Here is a 16386-nt window from a genome sequence, read left to right as displayed (position 1 = left end):
CCTCCAGCCAGAGTGAATACTTCTTTTAGAGTTTTTTTTTATCATTGCTTTGGCTCAATTTTCAGAACAGAGTGTTAATGAGCTAAAAATGACTTGCCAAAATGCTGCTTGGATCCAAAGTGTGAGTCCAAATCACAAGCTCACTTCTCAGAATACACACTTCACATGTAAGAGCAAGTTTCCAATGCTTATTATCAACTCAACATATATTTTTAACCATGTCTCAAAGCAGAGAATGTACAGTAAATTGATGCCATAAAGTACAATTACAATGTGTTTTCTCTCTCTCTCTAAATAAATTAAAACCAGAATATCACTGGGAAATATCACACTGTATCAAAAAGAACACTACAATTAAGGTTGAAAACCTTTTGCTCATTGCTATTTGGGTAATCAAAATAGAAATGAGCATTGCATATTTTAAAATGCAGCATGGACTAAACTTCAATAAGGAATGTAATGCTAGGATAAACTTTCTGCATGATCCTTTATTTTGCATGCTATATGCGTTTTTGATCTCTAAAATATTGAGGATTCAGTCTTTTAAATGTTATTCTGTCAACTCTGAACTCAAAATCCTGCTTGATCTGGTTTCAAGTGTTTAAGAAAAACACTTTGGAAATCAGAATAACAGTATTAACTGTCTTGAGAAGAGATGCAACTGATTTGTGGGTAAATTGATTCAATGCTGCCTTAAGATTAAGAAAATGTGTTGAAGTGACAGTGGGTGCACCTGATAATCTACTGTCCTCTGGGTCTTTCAGAAACAGCCCGGAGACAGTGGAAAAAGACCCACTAAACCTGTAGGAAAACACAGGATGACAGCTAGAGCATGTTAACCACGGCCTAAAAATAAAGCAAATGTAAACTCTTTAAAACCTTGGCGGGCAACTCTTTCCATGCTTTCAAAGGTTTGCTTTTGTATCAGCTTGTTCAACATCGGCTTTAAAGAAAATACTGCCTATAGTTTGAACAATAGACTCCCCGACCCAAGGCAATCAAAAACAAAGGATCAATGCATGTTTCAGGTTTGTTGCTTCATGACAGGCATTTAAGAAGGGACAAGGACAATGGCTGTGTTGTGTAAAAATCACTTTTACACCTTTATTTGGGCTCCCGATACACAAATCAAGGATATGTTCATCAATACAGAGTCTGCTTTAGGTCTCATAATACACTGAATGGAGGAAAGTTTGGACTGATGCAACAAGCCAACGGTTTTAATCAGAACTAGTCCTATATATACAATCTTATTTTAGAGGTCTTTATTTTCTGATGGTTAATAAGACATTTATCATACTGAATAGCGATTGACGACGTACAATCACAAGGCCTTTTCGCAATTTTAGCCGAGATATCTTAAATGCACTTTCACAGCAGATATAACGTAAACTTCATTTGTAGCTCTAAAATGGGTCTGCGCATTAAAGTTTAGAGGTGCGGCCTTGGGGCGTCCCGTCGGACAGCTAATAGACAGCAAATGGCCTCTGGCTCACATTTGTGTTGTTTGTCGAACTATCATATACAACGCGCTCTTTGAAAAAGAAGCAGACCTTGTCTCCAAGACAGATAACCAAATTTCTGCCATCTTCACCAACAAATGGACAAAGTGATACATCTCCACAGATACAGGTAATAAACCCAAAGAGAGGAAGATTCTTTCTTATATCAAAAAAGTTCAAGACCTGAGTTTTTTTAGTGGAATAAAATGTCTTAACATACAAAAATGTACATACATTAATGTCAACTGTCTGTAAACTGTCACCATGGCTGCGAACACTAGCTATGTCTTCCCTTTTGTGATTGAAAACATGCACATCATTTAAAAACATAACAGCTCGCATTAAAAGAACACATTTAAAATCCCATTTTTCCAATCACATATTCAGAAATGTCAACAAGGTTTGTTTTTTGTTGCAAGCTAGTAGCACACAGCTCTATGCATATATTTTTACATTTTTGACAGCTTTACGAGGATAATCAATAATCAGTGTGTAGACACGACTGAGGGTGATGTGGAATTCAGATAAATTAAGAGAAATAAATTCATTTTTTTTCTTCTATTAAATCATGGTAATACCTAATTGTTGAAATCTAGACAACATTCTGGACCCTTGGGGGGTTACAGGTTCATTCCTTGGGCACTTAGTAAGGAGTCCAGCATGTCAAAAGTGTCTTTGTAGTCTGTGTGTTGGCCGTTGGAACCCAGCATGCCGTTGGTTCCCTCGTGGCCGTGGCGCTCCACCATCATCCTCTGGCCGCCCTCTGAGGTGTAGTGGGACGAGCCCACGCCCCCCTTGGAGCTCCGGCCGCTCTTGGCCGAGTGGTGGTGGTGGTTGTGGCCGGCGGCGTCGGGGTGCGCCCTCTTGCGGGACGAGCCGGAGGAGCCGGTGTCGCCGACGTGGCCGCCGGCCGCTCTGAGGGATAAGGCGGGGTTGTCCGTCGTCCCCCGGCTGTTTCCGCTGAGGGAGTACGGGTGGGAGTGGCCGTGCTTGGGGTGGCGGTGGCCCGAGTGCTCTTTGTGCTTGTCTTTGCCGGGCAGAGCGCCGCCCGGCTCAGAGCCCCCGTGGCGCTCCGACGAAACTTTGATCCTCATCTTGAGCTCCTCGCTGCTGGCGGCGCCGTTCTCAGCGAAGGACGGAGGGAGGCGGGACTTTTTAGAGCTGGACTTCTCCCTCCTGCCGTCGCCCGGCTGGGCGGCCTGCTGCGGCTGAGAGCGTTTCTTATGGTGGTGGGAGGAGAGGGCCGGAGGAGGCGCGTACATGTCTGCGCCCTGCTCCTCCGCCCTGCCGTTCTGCAAAGCCAACTCCGCCGCGTGTTTCTCTCTGTACTTGTCCAGAGTCAAGACTTTCTGCGGCCGGGCAAAAGGCGAGGGGTTTGCACCGAGCTGCTGGTGTTTACTACTAGACCCGCCCGCGGCTTTGTGTTCGTGTTTCCCCGGTGTGTAGTCTGAGTGGGAGGCTTGGGAGGGGAACTGCTCATAGCCCGGGTCATCGAGCGGCTGGTAGGAGCCGTAGGGGCCCCCGATCGCGTCCAGGGAGGGCATCTCTCCGGAGTCTGACGTAGAGGTGGAGGGGAAGAAGGAGTTGGTGACACCAGGAAGGCTTTCTAACGAGGAGGTCCCCTGGAAGGCATTCTCCACAGTTGAACCATCCGTCTTTGGCTTCTTAGCAGCTTGTGTGGCCTACAGAACAAGGCAGAAATACAAGTATCAATATAAGTGTAATTTGATTGTCTCATATAAGCCTGAATGCTCTTACATAATATGACATACACTAGATAACTGTCTCTAAAATGACTAAGTGTACTTTTGTTAGCACAGGTAGTACGTATAATGTATTTCTAAAATGTGGCTTAACTATTGCACTTTGTATTTGACAATTAGTACCAGCCTCTACCAAATCAAGCTATATGGATTCACTACTGGACTCAAATGGTGGCCCAACAACCATCTGTGACGTACCCTCCAGTTTCGTATCCTCTTTAGCCTGCTGGGCGTCTTTTCCAGGATCTGAAGAAACTCATGGGTCAGCTCTGAACAAGGAGAAGAAGACAACCACGTCAGAGACCATCGCTCTATTCTGAGGGCTTCAGATCATTTCTCCAGAACAACTCAAAATTTTAATCCCATTTGCTGATCAGGTATCATGGCTGAGACTGCAATACAATACTGACTTGAAGGATAATTCAGGTTATTTTTTCCTAGTTTTTGCCATCATGACGCTTGATTGCGTTGGGCCAAAGGTTGAACCCAAAAAGAGATTAAAACACATCCTTTCAATGCAGTAACATTCACACTGCAATGGGACCTTCCTACATCCAATGTCCGATTATCCATTGCCTGAAATTTGTGTATTGTGGTATTAGATAGTTATTTTGACGAGCATGAGCTCATAGGTAAGTAGACTGTTGCTACATTCATTGAAGGTTCTGTAAATACAAACTGCCAACTCTGAAAAAACGTCACATCAACCTCCTAGTGGTAATTAAGTAGGATATGCGGGAATTTTTGGTAGGCTGTGACATCTCCCACCCAGCATCACAAATTGTGTAAGTGTGTCAACACACAGTAAAAGACTATAGCAAATCCACCCATAGTGGCAGTCCAAGGTTTGAAAAATCACAATTATCAGCTATATTTACACTAATACATCATCAATGACAAGAATCAATGACATTCCCAAAAAGTAATATCTTCTGTAGTTTGTTTATGGTTGATTTTAAATTAATAAATACAAATGATTTTGGATGTGGCCGTTTGAACAAGTGAAACACATAAAGAATGCTTTCCCAAACTGAAGCGTTCTTCCACTTCTGACATGACTTGAAAGCAGCAGAAGAGCAGCAGCAAGCAATGTAAACAAGGAAGTGTGTGAGCAACGCTAAAGAAGTATCAAACGGACTATTATAACAGAAATGTTCAGTCGCAGTTATTTAAAGACTGCACTGCTACCTGAAGGTATGAACGCTCTACAGTGAAGTAAGTGATGAAATGTTCAACACAATCAGTCATCATTGATAGCAAAAACTAGGAAAATAAGGTCCAGGCTAAAAACAACCGGAATTATCCTTTAAGGCAGTAGGGCAGAGGTAATACTTACAAAGCATCAGGCTTTTCCCTCCCTGGCAAATAATTTTTTTTACAATACACAAATTAAATCAGAACCACTTGAAGACGGTCAAGCAGAGGACACAAAAGCTCTTACCATCCAGCAGCTGTAACGTTACTGTGCGGTCCAGGTACTCCCACCAGTGTTTGCCATCCGTGGAGACGGGGATCTCCCAGTTGGACCACTTGCAGGCCAGGTGGATGCAGACACAGGCAATGACTGTGGGCTTGTGCTGCAGGCAGAAGGTGGTAAGGTGCAGGCTGCGAGAGAGGAGACAAGAAACACAAAGAAAAATACAACTGTTAGCTGATGAGCACAAAAAAACAGCTTCAGAAGGCAACACTAACATTAGATATACACTATGCATACATTGTATTCACAAAATCTACTTCTCATACACACCTGGATAAGGGTTAATGCACTTTCAATTCAACATATAACTTGCAAATTGCAATTCACACCTTGGAGCCTTCCATTTCGGTTTCGTTACAGATTGGATATTGGCACCTTTTAACGGTGATTTAATTTAACGGTGAATAAATTTCACTTACTGAATTTAAAGTGAATTGACCCCAACCCTGATACACACTCATGATTGCAAAATTTCAGTGGGACCACTCACTACTGAGAAACAATCAATTCACCTCCTGAGGAATGTTTCCACCATTGCACACACACATCCTTACCTTACAAAACTGCCACGTTTAAGAAGAAAAACTACATTTGTTTAGACGTGTTCTTACATGTCTGAATGAGACCGAATTGGTTTCTGCTAACATTCACTTCTTCTGTTGGTCCGACTCCATTCATATCTTAATTGCGCAAACATAGCTTGGTCCCAAAAATGTTCACTTTTCCTGAACTTTATTTTCATACAGCTCCTTATACCAGTAGATAATTAAACCTATATTGAGGCTCTATTAAGCAGTGCGTTCCTGCAATTAATTAAATTATTCAAAAGTGATATCCTCTTATATTGCTGCCAATAAATAACTATACATCCAAGGTCTGCTATGATAATCTGGCATGTGTGTATTACATACACTTTACAGACAAATAATTCACTGAAGCACTACTTTATTATAAAATTTTGATTCCATTAAAAATTTGTGGTAAATTACAAAAAAACAGTGTTTCTCAATCTCTTTTGAATAAAATGAGCAATAAGCCTTAGTACTGTCAACTAATTAAAGATTCAGCAAACAAAAACAAAAAAATCAAATGTGATTTGAGTAGGATTTTCTTATTAATCAATGTGAAATCCGTCATGATAGCACATTCTAACTTGCACTAAACTGTCAGCATTACAAACAATCTGGTTTGGCTATTTATTTGGTCACATTTTTGAGTACTCTGGCTTGATTCCCTTTCAATAGGTAGTTAACTTGTAAGTTTCACATCAAAATCAGCAGGGAGGAAGGAAATAGAGATATGCCAACAGAAAGCAGGGTTATATACTGCCGATTGTCATAATTCATTTGACAATTTAACATTTGAGAAAATCCTACATAGGACATTGTGAAATATGGGACCTTAAATAATGAAGATTGAGAAACACTGATGTTGTTAACCAAGACAAATGATTAGGTTATTGTTGTAAATTTCTATAGCTAATTTCCTCTACACCCTGAATCCCAAACTACACTGCAAATTGGTGCTGAAATATGGAAAATGAAACACTGATAACATGAGCATTAAGCCCATGGAAAATGACACAAATTTCAAGTTAGTTAAAAATCACATTCCAAATTTAAGCAAGAGATTTTAGGATACTCTGATGTCTATTTTGCCACATTTGATATCTCATATACAGGGCCCTGACTAAACCTTTTATAGGACATAAAGCCCAACTCTAAAAAAAAGAATAGACTGTAAACTAGAGGTTATCCTTGTCCATGAACTCTTGAACTAAGAAAATCACACTGAAAAGATGCTCCCATCTGCTGTCCTTAGTTAGGAGTGGATAACACCTGGACTTGTGTACCAAACTAGCATAGTCTGGGTGAAAGCTCTGATGATGGTAAAAAGCATGATGTTATGAAAAAAACAAGCTGGCAACTCCTCATGTAAAGAGTGAGCCACGGAAATAAACAACTACAATCAAATCAAAAACCTCTTGATGACTGAAAGGCTCTACTAAGAGCTCAGCAGAGGTCAAACTGCTCTCGGCAGCTGTGTACCAAGTCTGCCCAACTTGTCCACCAAAAATGTTTAGTCTTTAAATACAACTAACCTAATTTATGCATCCTTTATACATCATGCATGTGTACACTACTTTGATCCTGACATGCTGATGAAAAAACTAAAAAAAAAAAAAAAAACTACCACAAAACAAACATACATAGTTTGCAGTATAGTTTGGGGTTTCATTGTTAGCTCTTTTGAGGTAAAAATATGCAAAAAGTCAAAAATTTAAAAAGTACTGTGACTCATACTTACCAGGACAATCTCTAAGTTTACATCTTTTCAATCTTTAGTGGCAATCTATATTCAGGCTACCAATTGTGTTTTTTTAGACATATGCACTCTGTACCAAGCAACCTTGAGAGGTATACAGCACCACTACACTCCACATTGTGCATTCAACCCCTATGTGCCAACACAGAGCCCTTGTACAATACACCGCACAAAGCAGCCTGGCCGGTACTTCCCCAGATGGGGGTTCCCAGGACCCTGGCGCAAACAGGGCGTTGGACACAGGAAGGGGGACCCTGCAGGACAGGAAGCTATAGTGTGCCATCACAGTGCAATAAGGGGACAGGATAACAACCTGTTGGTAGCCATGAAATAGGAAGTCTGTGCCAAGTCCTTGCTTGCTGTAAAAGGAGAGGAAGAAAATCCAGGTTACCACTGAGCAGTGCACTCAGATAGAAAAGCATTACTTTGCAATAACATTCATGTAGTACGGTTAGCATTTATGGAAAGTTAGATATATGAAATAATGTGACAGTACAATTCATGTAGGTATACAAATGAAAATTTCTGTTCCAAAATGAGATTTGCATTAGAAAAAGTGACACTTTTCCATAATGATTGCACAAAATTAACAAATTGTGGAGCTTTTTAAAAGGACTAGGCAACACAAGTCCTTGGATGAAAATGACAGCACTTTAACAGACTTCATCCTCTTTGTTTTAGAGATATTGAATGATTAACTTCAGGTATTTATTTTTTCCATTTTGGAAATGAATTCTTCAAGAGTAATTTTAAGTGAGAAAATAGCTAAGAAGGAAGCCTATACCTCGCACTAGCTGGGAACACCTCACAACATCTGTGTGCGGATGTTCAACTGTAATTTCAAAACCTGTGAAGATTGAATGAAGCCATTCAGCCACTGGTGCATGCACAATGTCAAAACAATAAGTGAATAGCAGAACTGTAGGGTGATATTTGTCCAAAGCACACACATCCACTTGCAATAAAAAAGGAACAAAGGAAAAACCTCAGGAAATTGATCTGTTAAACAATTGAAAATGCACATCCTATACTTTCAATGTCAAGGTGCACATGTGCTCCTTTTTAAATGTTCTGGTTAGCATGAATTTCTTTTGATGAGAACAATGCTGGTAAAATGGTTGCACTGCAGAAACCAGCAGAGTAAAGCATTTCACAGCACAGTATCTTTACATGTAATAAATATCAACAGCAATCAACGCTTCCTGCATAAAAATACAATACTGTTACAATATGACAGATCATACAAAGTGTCCAAAACTGAAGCGGTGAAGCACTTACCCAGCGTTTGCAGCACTATTGTTTCTAGCAATACAAGTTCTTGGGCTTGCTGGTGGTATGCCTGAAAAATCAAATAATACTGGATTTATAATGTGTTTCTCAACATCTTTGAACAGATTGTTATCAGCATTCCTACAAACCAATGGCATTAGTGATTTACAAACCTAAAGTGGCTCCTGGAGAGTTAATTGAGACTTAATTGTACAATTTGCTCCCATATGCGTTGCTTTTTTTTTTTTTTTTTTTTTTAAAAAGCAGACATACATACTACATACTTTATACAACATCACTCAAGTCCTGTGCTGAATTATTAAGATCCCCTGCAAAATTCTGCATGCCTGTGATCCACAAGAAAATCTAGTTTTTTCGAACTGTTTGACTTGAATTGCACTTGACTTTATCCATGGTCCGGCCTACTGAAGGACAATGTCCTCACTACTGCCCTATACTGTTGGCACCAACGTCCTTTAAATTAAGACCGGATGCGCAAGATTATCAGCTGAAATGGTCTCCCTGTATGAAAGATACAGCTACAAAGGTCACTTCATAAACAAAATGTCTGAAAAATGCTTCAGTTGTGGATGTTTTTCTCATCAAGGCCTCACAGCTTCCAGTCAGCCTTAGTGTAAGGAGTTTACTAACAACCGTGTGGGTGGCAGTGAACACATTTTCCTTTAACAAGCCAAATGGTTAAAAAAAAGTTGAGATTTTATGGACGTGTGAACCGCTTGGTGGATCACACTGAATTTACCACTGGATCCTAACAACTCGGAAAAGGTCTTAAAAGGACAATTTCAGTGTGATTGGAGTTTTTGCTCATTTCCTGCATTCTCTTACCGTTTTACATCACTGTAGATCGTTGCCAGTGTTTTATCATGTTATGAGATATTTGCTCTTTTCATACCATTAAACCTCCTAATTTTACCAGGGTATACAGTATTACCGGATAATTAAAACATAACGTTGCAGGGGGTTGGAGGGAACCGTCTTGCAACACCGAAATGCTGACTTTATGTGGTCACGGCAGCTCCACCTATACGGTCTCCCACTGACAGAAATTAAGTTGTTTACACACTGTTCCATGTATCAGGAGTCTTAATTAAGTTCACAAATCAACAATATGACATGAAGTTGTTTAGATAATCTCACGGCAAATAAGTTACAATGGCTAAATTCAAGAAGTTTGATGGCTTCCACTTGACTGGATAAATGAATAACGGTAGCTTATGTTACGTTACCTTATGTTGCATTATGTTATGTTAAATTTGAAGTGTTTCCATCTCTGGGCATGACGTTTTTCATGCAAATCTCGCACACCGCTTCATCTAAATTCGCTGGCTCTCCTTTTCATTAGGTTGATATCTGAAATGCTGCCAAATTGCCGTAGTGGCATTTTTCTTCAGGACTAGGTCGCTCACACTTGCAATCTTTCTTCTCTAACCAGGTCACGTGCAACACCCTTAAGGCCCTGACACACCAAACCGACTTCAAAGAACCAGCGGCGACGAAGGCCGACTGTTGCGTCGCCTCACGTCGCCTGCGTCTGGTCCAAAAAGTTGCACTTGAACACACCGCAAAGACTACACCCGACGGCCAACTAGCACGTACGTTCTGCGCCTGCGTGAGGGGAAATAACTCTCCATACCTTATGTCTGATAAGAAGTTGCAAATGGCACTGGCGTTGTCAGCCCTTGGTCTTTTGGTTGTGGAAGAAGAAAGGAAGAGGCGGAGGCGAAAAATAAGGAGAAACCGCACTAAATGGGTGAAATCATGAATAACGTTACTCCAGCGACAGGCTCAAGGGGCTTTCCCGAACCTGTCTCGAGAGCTGGAGATAAATGAAACCTCCGATTTTAAAAATTTTACTCGGCTCTTTCCTGTTCAGTTCCACATGTTGAAAGAATTTATCAGTCCAATCATCCAGAGGCAAAACACGAACTACCAATCAGAGTGATCTCTCTCACCGACGGCTCCGACGCCGATTCAACATGCTCAATCGGCCGAAAAGACGCCGACAGGGTCCGACTAGTGCCGACAGTGCGGGACACACCGCAAAAACTAGGGACACCGACGCTTACCGACGGCCCGACATTGCCCGACGGCCGACCGTCGGCCTGGTGTGTCAGGGCCTTTACAGTTACACATGGTGAAACAGTGTAATTCTTTCTCCAACCACACGGGCAGCGCTCACTGTGAATGGACAAACGGCTCGTAATTTGACAGTTCATTAGGGCTTTGTGAAACGACTCAGAAAATGGCACACAAGAGGGCGTTTTCACATTATAATGCTACATCTTGCCATTGAACGACCCTGTAGTATTCTGGGGGACTTTCAATTTGACGTTGTAATCCTCTGCGATGCATTGGCCGTATTTCTGCTCTGGGGACAGCCGGTAGACTTCTCTCTAGCTAGTGAGATTTCAAGGCTTATAATCTATATAAGGAAGGGTCAAATGATTTGGGAAAGGTATCGTCAAGACAGAAGAACTCCCCCGTCAACAGTATGTATGCATTAGGTGAGTGTACATACACTCACCGAGCACTTTATTAGGAACACCTGTACACCTGCTTATTCATGCAGTTATCCAATCGGCCAATCATGTGGCAGCAGTGCAATGCATAAGATCATGCAGATACAGGTCAGCAGCTTCAGTTCATGTTCGCATCAAACATCAGAATGGGGAAAAAATTTGATCTCAGTGACTTTGACTGTGGCATGGTTGTTGATGCCAGACGGGCTGGTTTGAGTATTTCTGAAACGGCTGATCTCCTGGGATTTTCACGCACAGCAGTCTCTAGAGTTTACACAGAATGGTGTGAAAAACAAAAAACAACCAGTGAGCGGCAGTTCTGTGGATGGAAACGCCTTGTTGATGAGAGGTCAGAGGAGAATGGCCAGACTGGTTGGAGCTGACAGGCTACAGTAACTCAGATAACCTCTTTACAACTGTGGTGAGCAGAAAAGCATCTCAGAATGCAACACGTCGATCCTGGAGGCGGATGTCACTTTGGTAGCCGGTTGACATTGAGCTAAAAGCTGATACCTACCCAGTACTAGTATGGTGTTCCTAATAAAGTGCTCAGTGAGTGTATACGTTCGTATTCATGCCGTTTTGCACAATCCGCCGTGAACCAACAAGACATTGCGCACATTTTGTAATTTCCTCTCTTTTGGTCGGACTTTATCGAAATTGTTTTCAGCAATGATCCGCACCAAGGTCTGAATGAAAGATTTTGGTCTGCACCTGAGTCTACATCTGTTCGTAAAGTTCACACCAAACGATGTAGGTGTGAAGGACACCATAGATAGATATGGAGCAGAAATATACCGGTATTGAAATGGATATGTTGTCATTTTGAAATACCATGGGTTACCGTATTGCCATAAAACCACCCAATCCTAGTTGCAATTGACATAAGGCAGATCCTAACATAACTGCAGAGAACATTAGCTATTTGTTGAAAGTTTTATTTTGGTGAGGAAAACGTGGAAATCAAATAAGCAGACAGCAGAAGTAAGATTTTAAGGTTTTTAAAGTTATTTAATATGTCCCCCTCTGCTCCATTTACACCAATTCTAAACTGGTGTTGTCCACCACCGTTTACGGCAGTGAAGCGCGTGGTATTGAAGAAGACAAGCCACATCATCATGTCTGCATGTCTGTGGAATTATTTTAAATTGCGGACAGAAAGAAGTACGTGTAATGCTTGGAATGCAGGTATTTTTAGGGGTGTCAACAACAGAGCTGCTTTAAATGTTAGTGTAATAGAAAAGTATTTACTTTTATACTTTAGTTTTTGAACATAGTAACAATGACAAATACTATTAAAGATACAGGCTATTTATTCTTAATGCAGTTATTAGGCTAATCTTTTTCCTCGCTTGGTTTGGCTTTACTGATTTTAGATCGAGCAGCAGTAGTAGTTCGCAGCTGTTCAATTGTTTAAAAAAAAGATTAAAATGTGGTATCGGGACTCAGTATCAGCAGATAATATTAAATGACATTAATCAGATACAAAAAAACAGTTGATCAGGACTAGGGATGTCAGTTTCGGTTAATTTTGCTTTCAATAGGCCGACACCCATTAACCGGTATCTAACTGGTTAATTTTTAAGAAAAAACGCAAAATGACGTGAAATACAAGAAAGTGGCGCTTTCCTTTTAGTCCGGTGGTCCATTGACTCAACTAGCGCAGTGCCCGTTCGCCCCGCTGCTGCACAGAGCGTCGTTCGCTTGTTTATTCAAAGTTTATTAATAATGAACGTGTCGCGTGTCCAAATTGCACCAAATCCGACACTGCACGTCCTTGGTCCCCAGCAATACACCCGCCAAGTGTGAAGTAGATCAGACGAATGGTTCTCGAGATATGCGAAGGACACACACACTCACTCAGACTCACAGAGAGACAGAGATTCCTTGCTTTAGTAGATAGATGAGCTTTGGTGCCGCATTTCGAAGCGCTGTCCATTGGCTGTAATTTGCATATAAATATCTGCACTTGTTATGCACGCAGCGGCGTAGCCCGTTTTAAAATTAAGTGCCGACTCTGCCCACCCGGGCCAGTTTCGGCGTATGCCGGTAGCAATTACAAGTGGACCCTATCCTACAGTCCCTGCTCTCAGCGGAGGGAGGGGGGCTACGCTGTGTGTGGGAAGCGCTGTGATCATCAGACCTCTCTGGATTAGACAAGCAAGTAGAGAAAACCGGCATCAGCCAAACCAATTTATTGCCAAATGCTTTGGGATTCAACACTTTAACAATGCTTCCCATGGTCAGAAAAAGTCGCCAGATTTATCGCTAGTCGCTTTTGAGAAATAAAGTCTCCAAGGGGGTCTGAAAAGTCGCTAAGTCTAGTGACAAAGTCGCCACGTTGGCAACACTGGTGTATGCAAATTAACCTACAGACCGACATGCGTAACCGGTCAAAAATATTCTCGGTGGTTAACCGTTAATCGGTTAACCACCGAGAATATTTTATTATGTAAAATATATGGATTTTATTATTTGTCGGTCTGATTAGGGATGTCTCATTGACATCCCTAATCAGGACATCACTAGTCCAGAGTTGTTTTCTATGCCATTTGGAACTGAATGCTAGTGAATGAGTCCAAGAGGTTTATAAAATTGATTTAAAAATACCTTTCCTTGATCCTAGCATGTAAAAACTATCACAATTAAGATTAAAGGGATGGAAAGTGTGAAAATGAGCAAAAACTCAAATCAGGCTGGAATTGTGCTTTAAGTGATGTTCAACAAGGTATATAATCTTTACATAGAAAAAGGGCCATAAGAGTAGTGATTGAGTTCAGCGCAACGCTGTCTCCATAGGTTGAAATGAGTACAGGCATTCTACGAGACACCATATTCCTCAGTCATACTTTACTTACATTGCTTTTAGTGTCTAGCGGGGCCTCTTGGGGGTTAACGCAAGCATGTGCCACTTTAATGACGTGTTCCAGCTTCCTGGGCTGCTCCTCTACTTTAGCTGCCAGGAACAAGGTGGTCTGGGAGATGATCTAAAAAGACAAACGGCTGAGTCAGTTTTTAGTCAGATATAGCAGCAACAAAGGCATCAGATGATAGATGATTGATACTTACATTTCTATGGAACTTGGTGAAGGAGTGAATCATATAAAACCTATGCATATACACTATAGCAGTATTTATAATCAATTGAGAGCTGAAAGTTAGAGTTAAGGCATAACAAAAGAAAGCATACAGTAATAAAGTGCAACATGTTATTTTATTTAGTAGCATTAACTGGAGTATATATCTTAGCACATTAGCAAGCTAACGTAAGGTGGACAGCTAGCAAAACGTGCGCCCTATAAAACCTAAGCACCGGCACTAAAATATCACTCAGTATCTTCAACCAGTCGGCTAATTTCAGGCCTGCTTCGCAATATAAGATTAGATTTGAACAAGTGGCACTGGTATCAGTAAAATAGCTATCTGTCTCGTTAGATAGAAAGCTAACAATAGGAAAAAGGGTCAGCCGTCTGAAAAGACGAAACAATAGCTGGCTAGCTAGCAGGCCTCAATGTTGCTAGCTAACGTTAGCTATAAACATCAGAAGATACAAATGTCACTGCACGGTGTTAGCTAGCTAACTGGCATTTGTTATCACAGTTGAGTCAGTGCGCACTAACGACCGTTTTCAGCAGTGTTTCATGTAGTTCAAGAGTAAAATAGTACAAGACTCCCCGCTGACAACGTTAGCCTTGGCACTTCGGCCTACCCTACCCTTTCTCTAAGCTAACGGTAACTTTAGCTAGCTCGTTAGCCGGGAGCTAGCCCGGCGTTCAGAAAGGATACACGTTGAGTCTCTGGCCCATATCTTGGATTAAGTTAGCGGCCTGCTGTCGGTAAGAAAGTTCCCTGTCAGATTCGACTCCACAGCGTCGAGACGGCGTATTTTCGAGCTGCTCCCGGGTAAAGAGCCATTTCGTAGAGGGTCCCCGGTGCACCGCCATTACGCTCCCACATCCAGACCCGACGGCGGTGGCAGACAACACGGGGGGCGGCGGGGCAGCGGAAGGACTAGATGCGCAGGCGCACTTGATTTTAATGTGGTTCTTGATTTTCTAAACAGCGCCGCAGGTGGCCGATGGTGTAAATACAGACAGAGTCATTCGTAATCCATAACTGGGGGGTTGTGGGGTCACTACCTGACAACACGAAACTACGCTAGAGTGGATGGTAGCATAGATGATATAACGTTAGAAATATGATATCAGATAACAGACACCTGCCCCCCACAGACTGCAGGATGTGTGTGACCACAGAATAATCCACATTAAAATATATCATGATCAGCACTGTTGTGTTTAGAAAGATTGTATGGTTTTGTATAGACGTGGAAATTCTCTAAAATTCCTATAGTGAAAATTTAGCATAATAAATCGTATAATATAATGTAGTTATGTGTAGATGTATGTATATATGCATATGTACGTGCATGGGTAGGCTATGTATGTACGCATGTATATAGATATGTATATATACGCAGGGGTATATATAGGTGAATATCTGAATGTATAAATGATCGTATCTATTTACCTATTTTTCATTTTTATTCTTTCACACTGGTCTCCACCTTTACACACAAAAAGAAACATTATCATCAAGATGTGCGGACAATAAAAAAATAAATCCTATAACATACCTATAATATTCCTATAGAGAGTTAAAGTGTGTCTATGGTAGCCAATTCAACTCTTCAAGTTAAGAGTGGCCTTATATTTTATAGTGGCCTATATTAATCTGTAATATCCCCACATAGGTTTTTCTGTGACAGTTGTATGGTATCAGTCTGAAATGTATAGTATTTTTGTTTAATAGGATGCAGGAGACACCTTTTGGAAAATATTTCATCCAGATCTGCTAGTTTTTCTTTCATTTCTTCATATTTTGTTTAAAGTTTCAACAAATACGATTAAATCCAGTGTTACAAAGGAAATGAAGTTTCAGACAAAATAAGTTCATCTGTGACTAATTGAACATATTTTCCTTTTTAGAAAGAAATGCAGGACTCCTTTGTACAGGGAGCAACCAGCCAACTGCCCTCTGTAAGTACCTGCTTCACTTAGGATATAGCAAAAACAATCCAAAAATGCATTGAGGAAATACCTGAGATATCTTTTAATTAACATAAATAAAGTAAAGGATTGATTTCATGATTACAGTGCGGTTTCTATTCAGACTGGGACCTGAATTTTCTCATTTTCTCACCCTGGGCCTCAGAATACTAAAACATATTACTATTCTTGTCATGGAAGTGCGTCTCTGACCCATCTGTGGCCTGGCCCAGTGTTTGCAGACCAGGTTATATGACTGGTAGACTTTGTTGACTGAAATATTTCTGTACTCAAGGGTTCCAGTTTGGCTTCCAGTCAAGGCCAAAGGACAGTTGAGGTCACAGTTACTCTGTAATAGTAATAGTAACAAACACACAAAATAACTTTAACTTAGAGGACAATTTAAGATCAAAATGTGAAATTATAGGTGACATGTGAAAGCCAGTGGACTGTGGTTTACAA

The 16386-nt window shown here is 41.1% G+C and overlaps 1 protein-coding gene across 2 annotated transcripts; it reads right to left on the bottom strand.

The window, feature by feature from the left end:
* Positions 1-1075: 1075 nt before the first annotated feature.
* LOC139918908 (cyclin-T2-like) lies at positions 1076-14834 on the bottom strand. 2 transcript variants are annotated; one of them, XM_071908445.2, is made up of 9 exons: positions 14663-14834; positions 13946-14027; positions 13735-13863; positions 8346-8406; positions 7852-7914; positions 7381-7426; positions 4707-4870; positions 3464-3534; positions 1076-3184 (listed from the first exon to the last, which is right to left on the bottom strand). In XM_071908445.2, exons 1-9 carry the CDS (start codon positions 14818-14820, stop codon positions 2123-2125), a joined length of 1836 nt encoding a protein of 611 aa, XP_071764546.1. In that variant the 5' UTR covers positions 14821-14834; the 3' UTR covers positions 1076-2122. The 2 variants fall into 2 exon arrangements, 1 of the variants encoding a protein (XP_071764546.1); XR_011784983.1 differs by lacking the exons at positions 1076-3184; positions 3464-3534 and having other exon boundaries at positions 4732-4870; positions 7050-7426.
* Positions 14835-16386: the final 1552 nt, after the last annotated feature.

Source organism: Centroberyx gerrardi, chromosome 21 (genome assembly GCF_048128805.1).
Source record: "Centroberyx gerrardi isolate f3 chromosome 21, fCenGer3.hap1.cur.20231027, whole genome shotgun sequence".
Classification (NCBI taxonomy): Eukaryota; Metazoa; Chordata; class Actinopteri; order Beryciformes; family Berycidae; genus Centroberyx; species Centroberyx gerrardi.
This window is presented reverse-complemented; position numbering and strand designations above follow the sequence as displayed.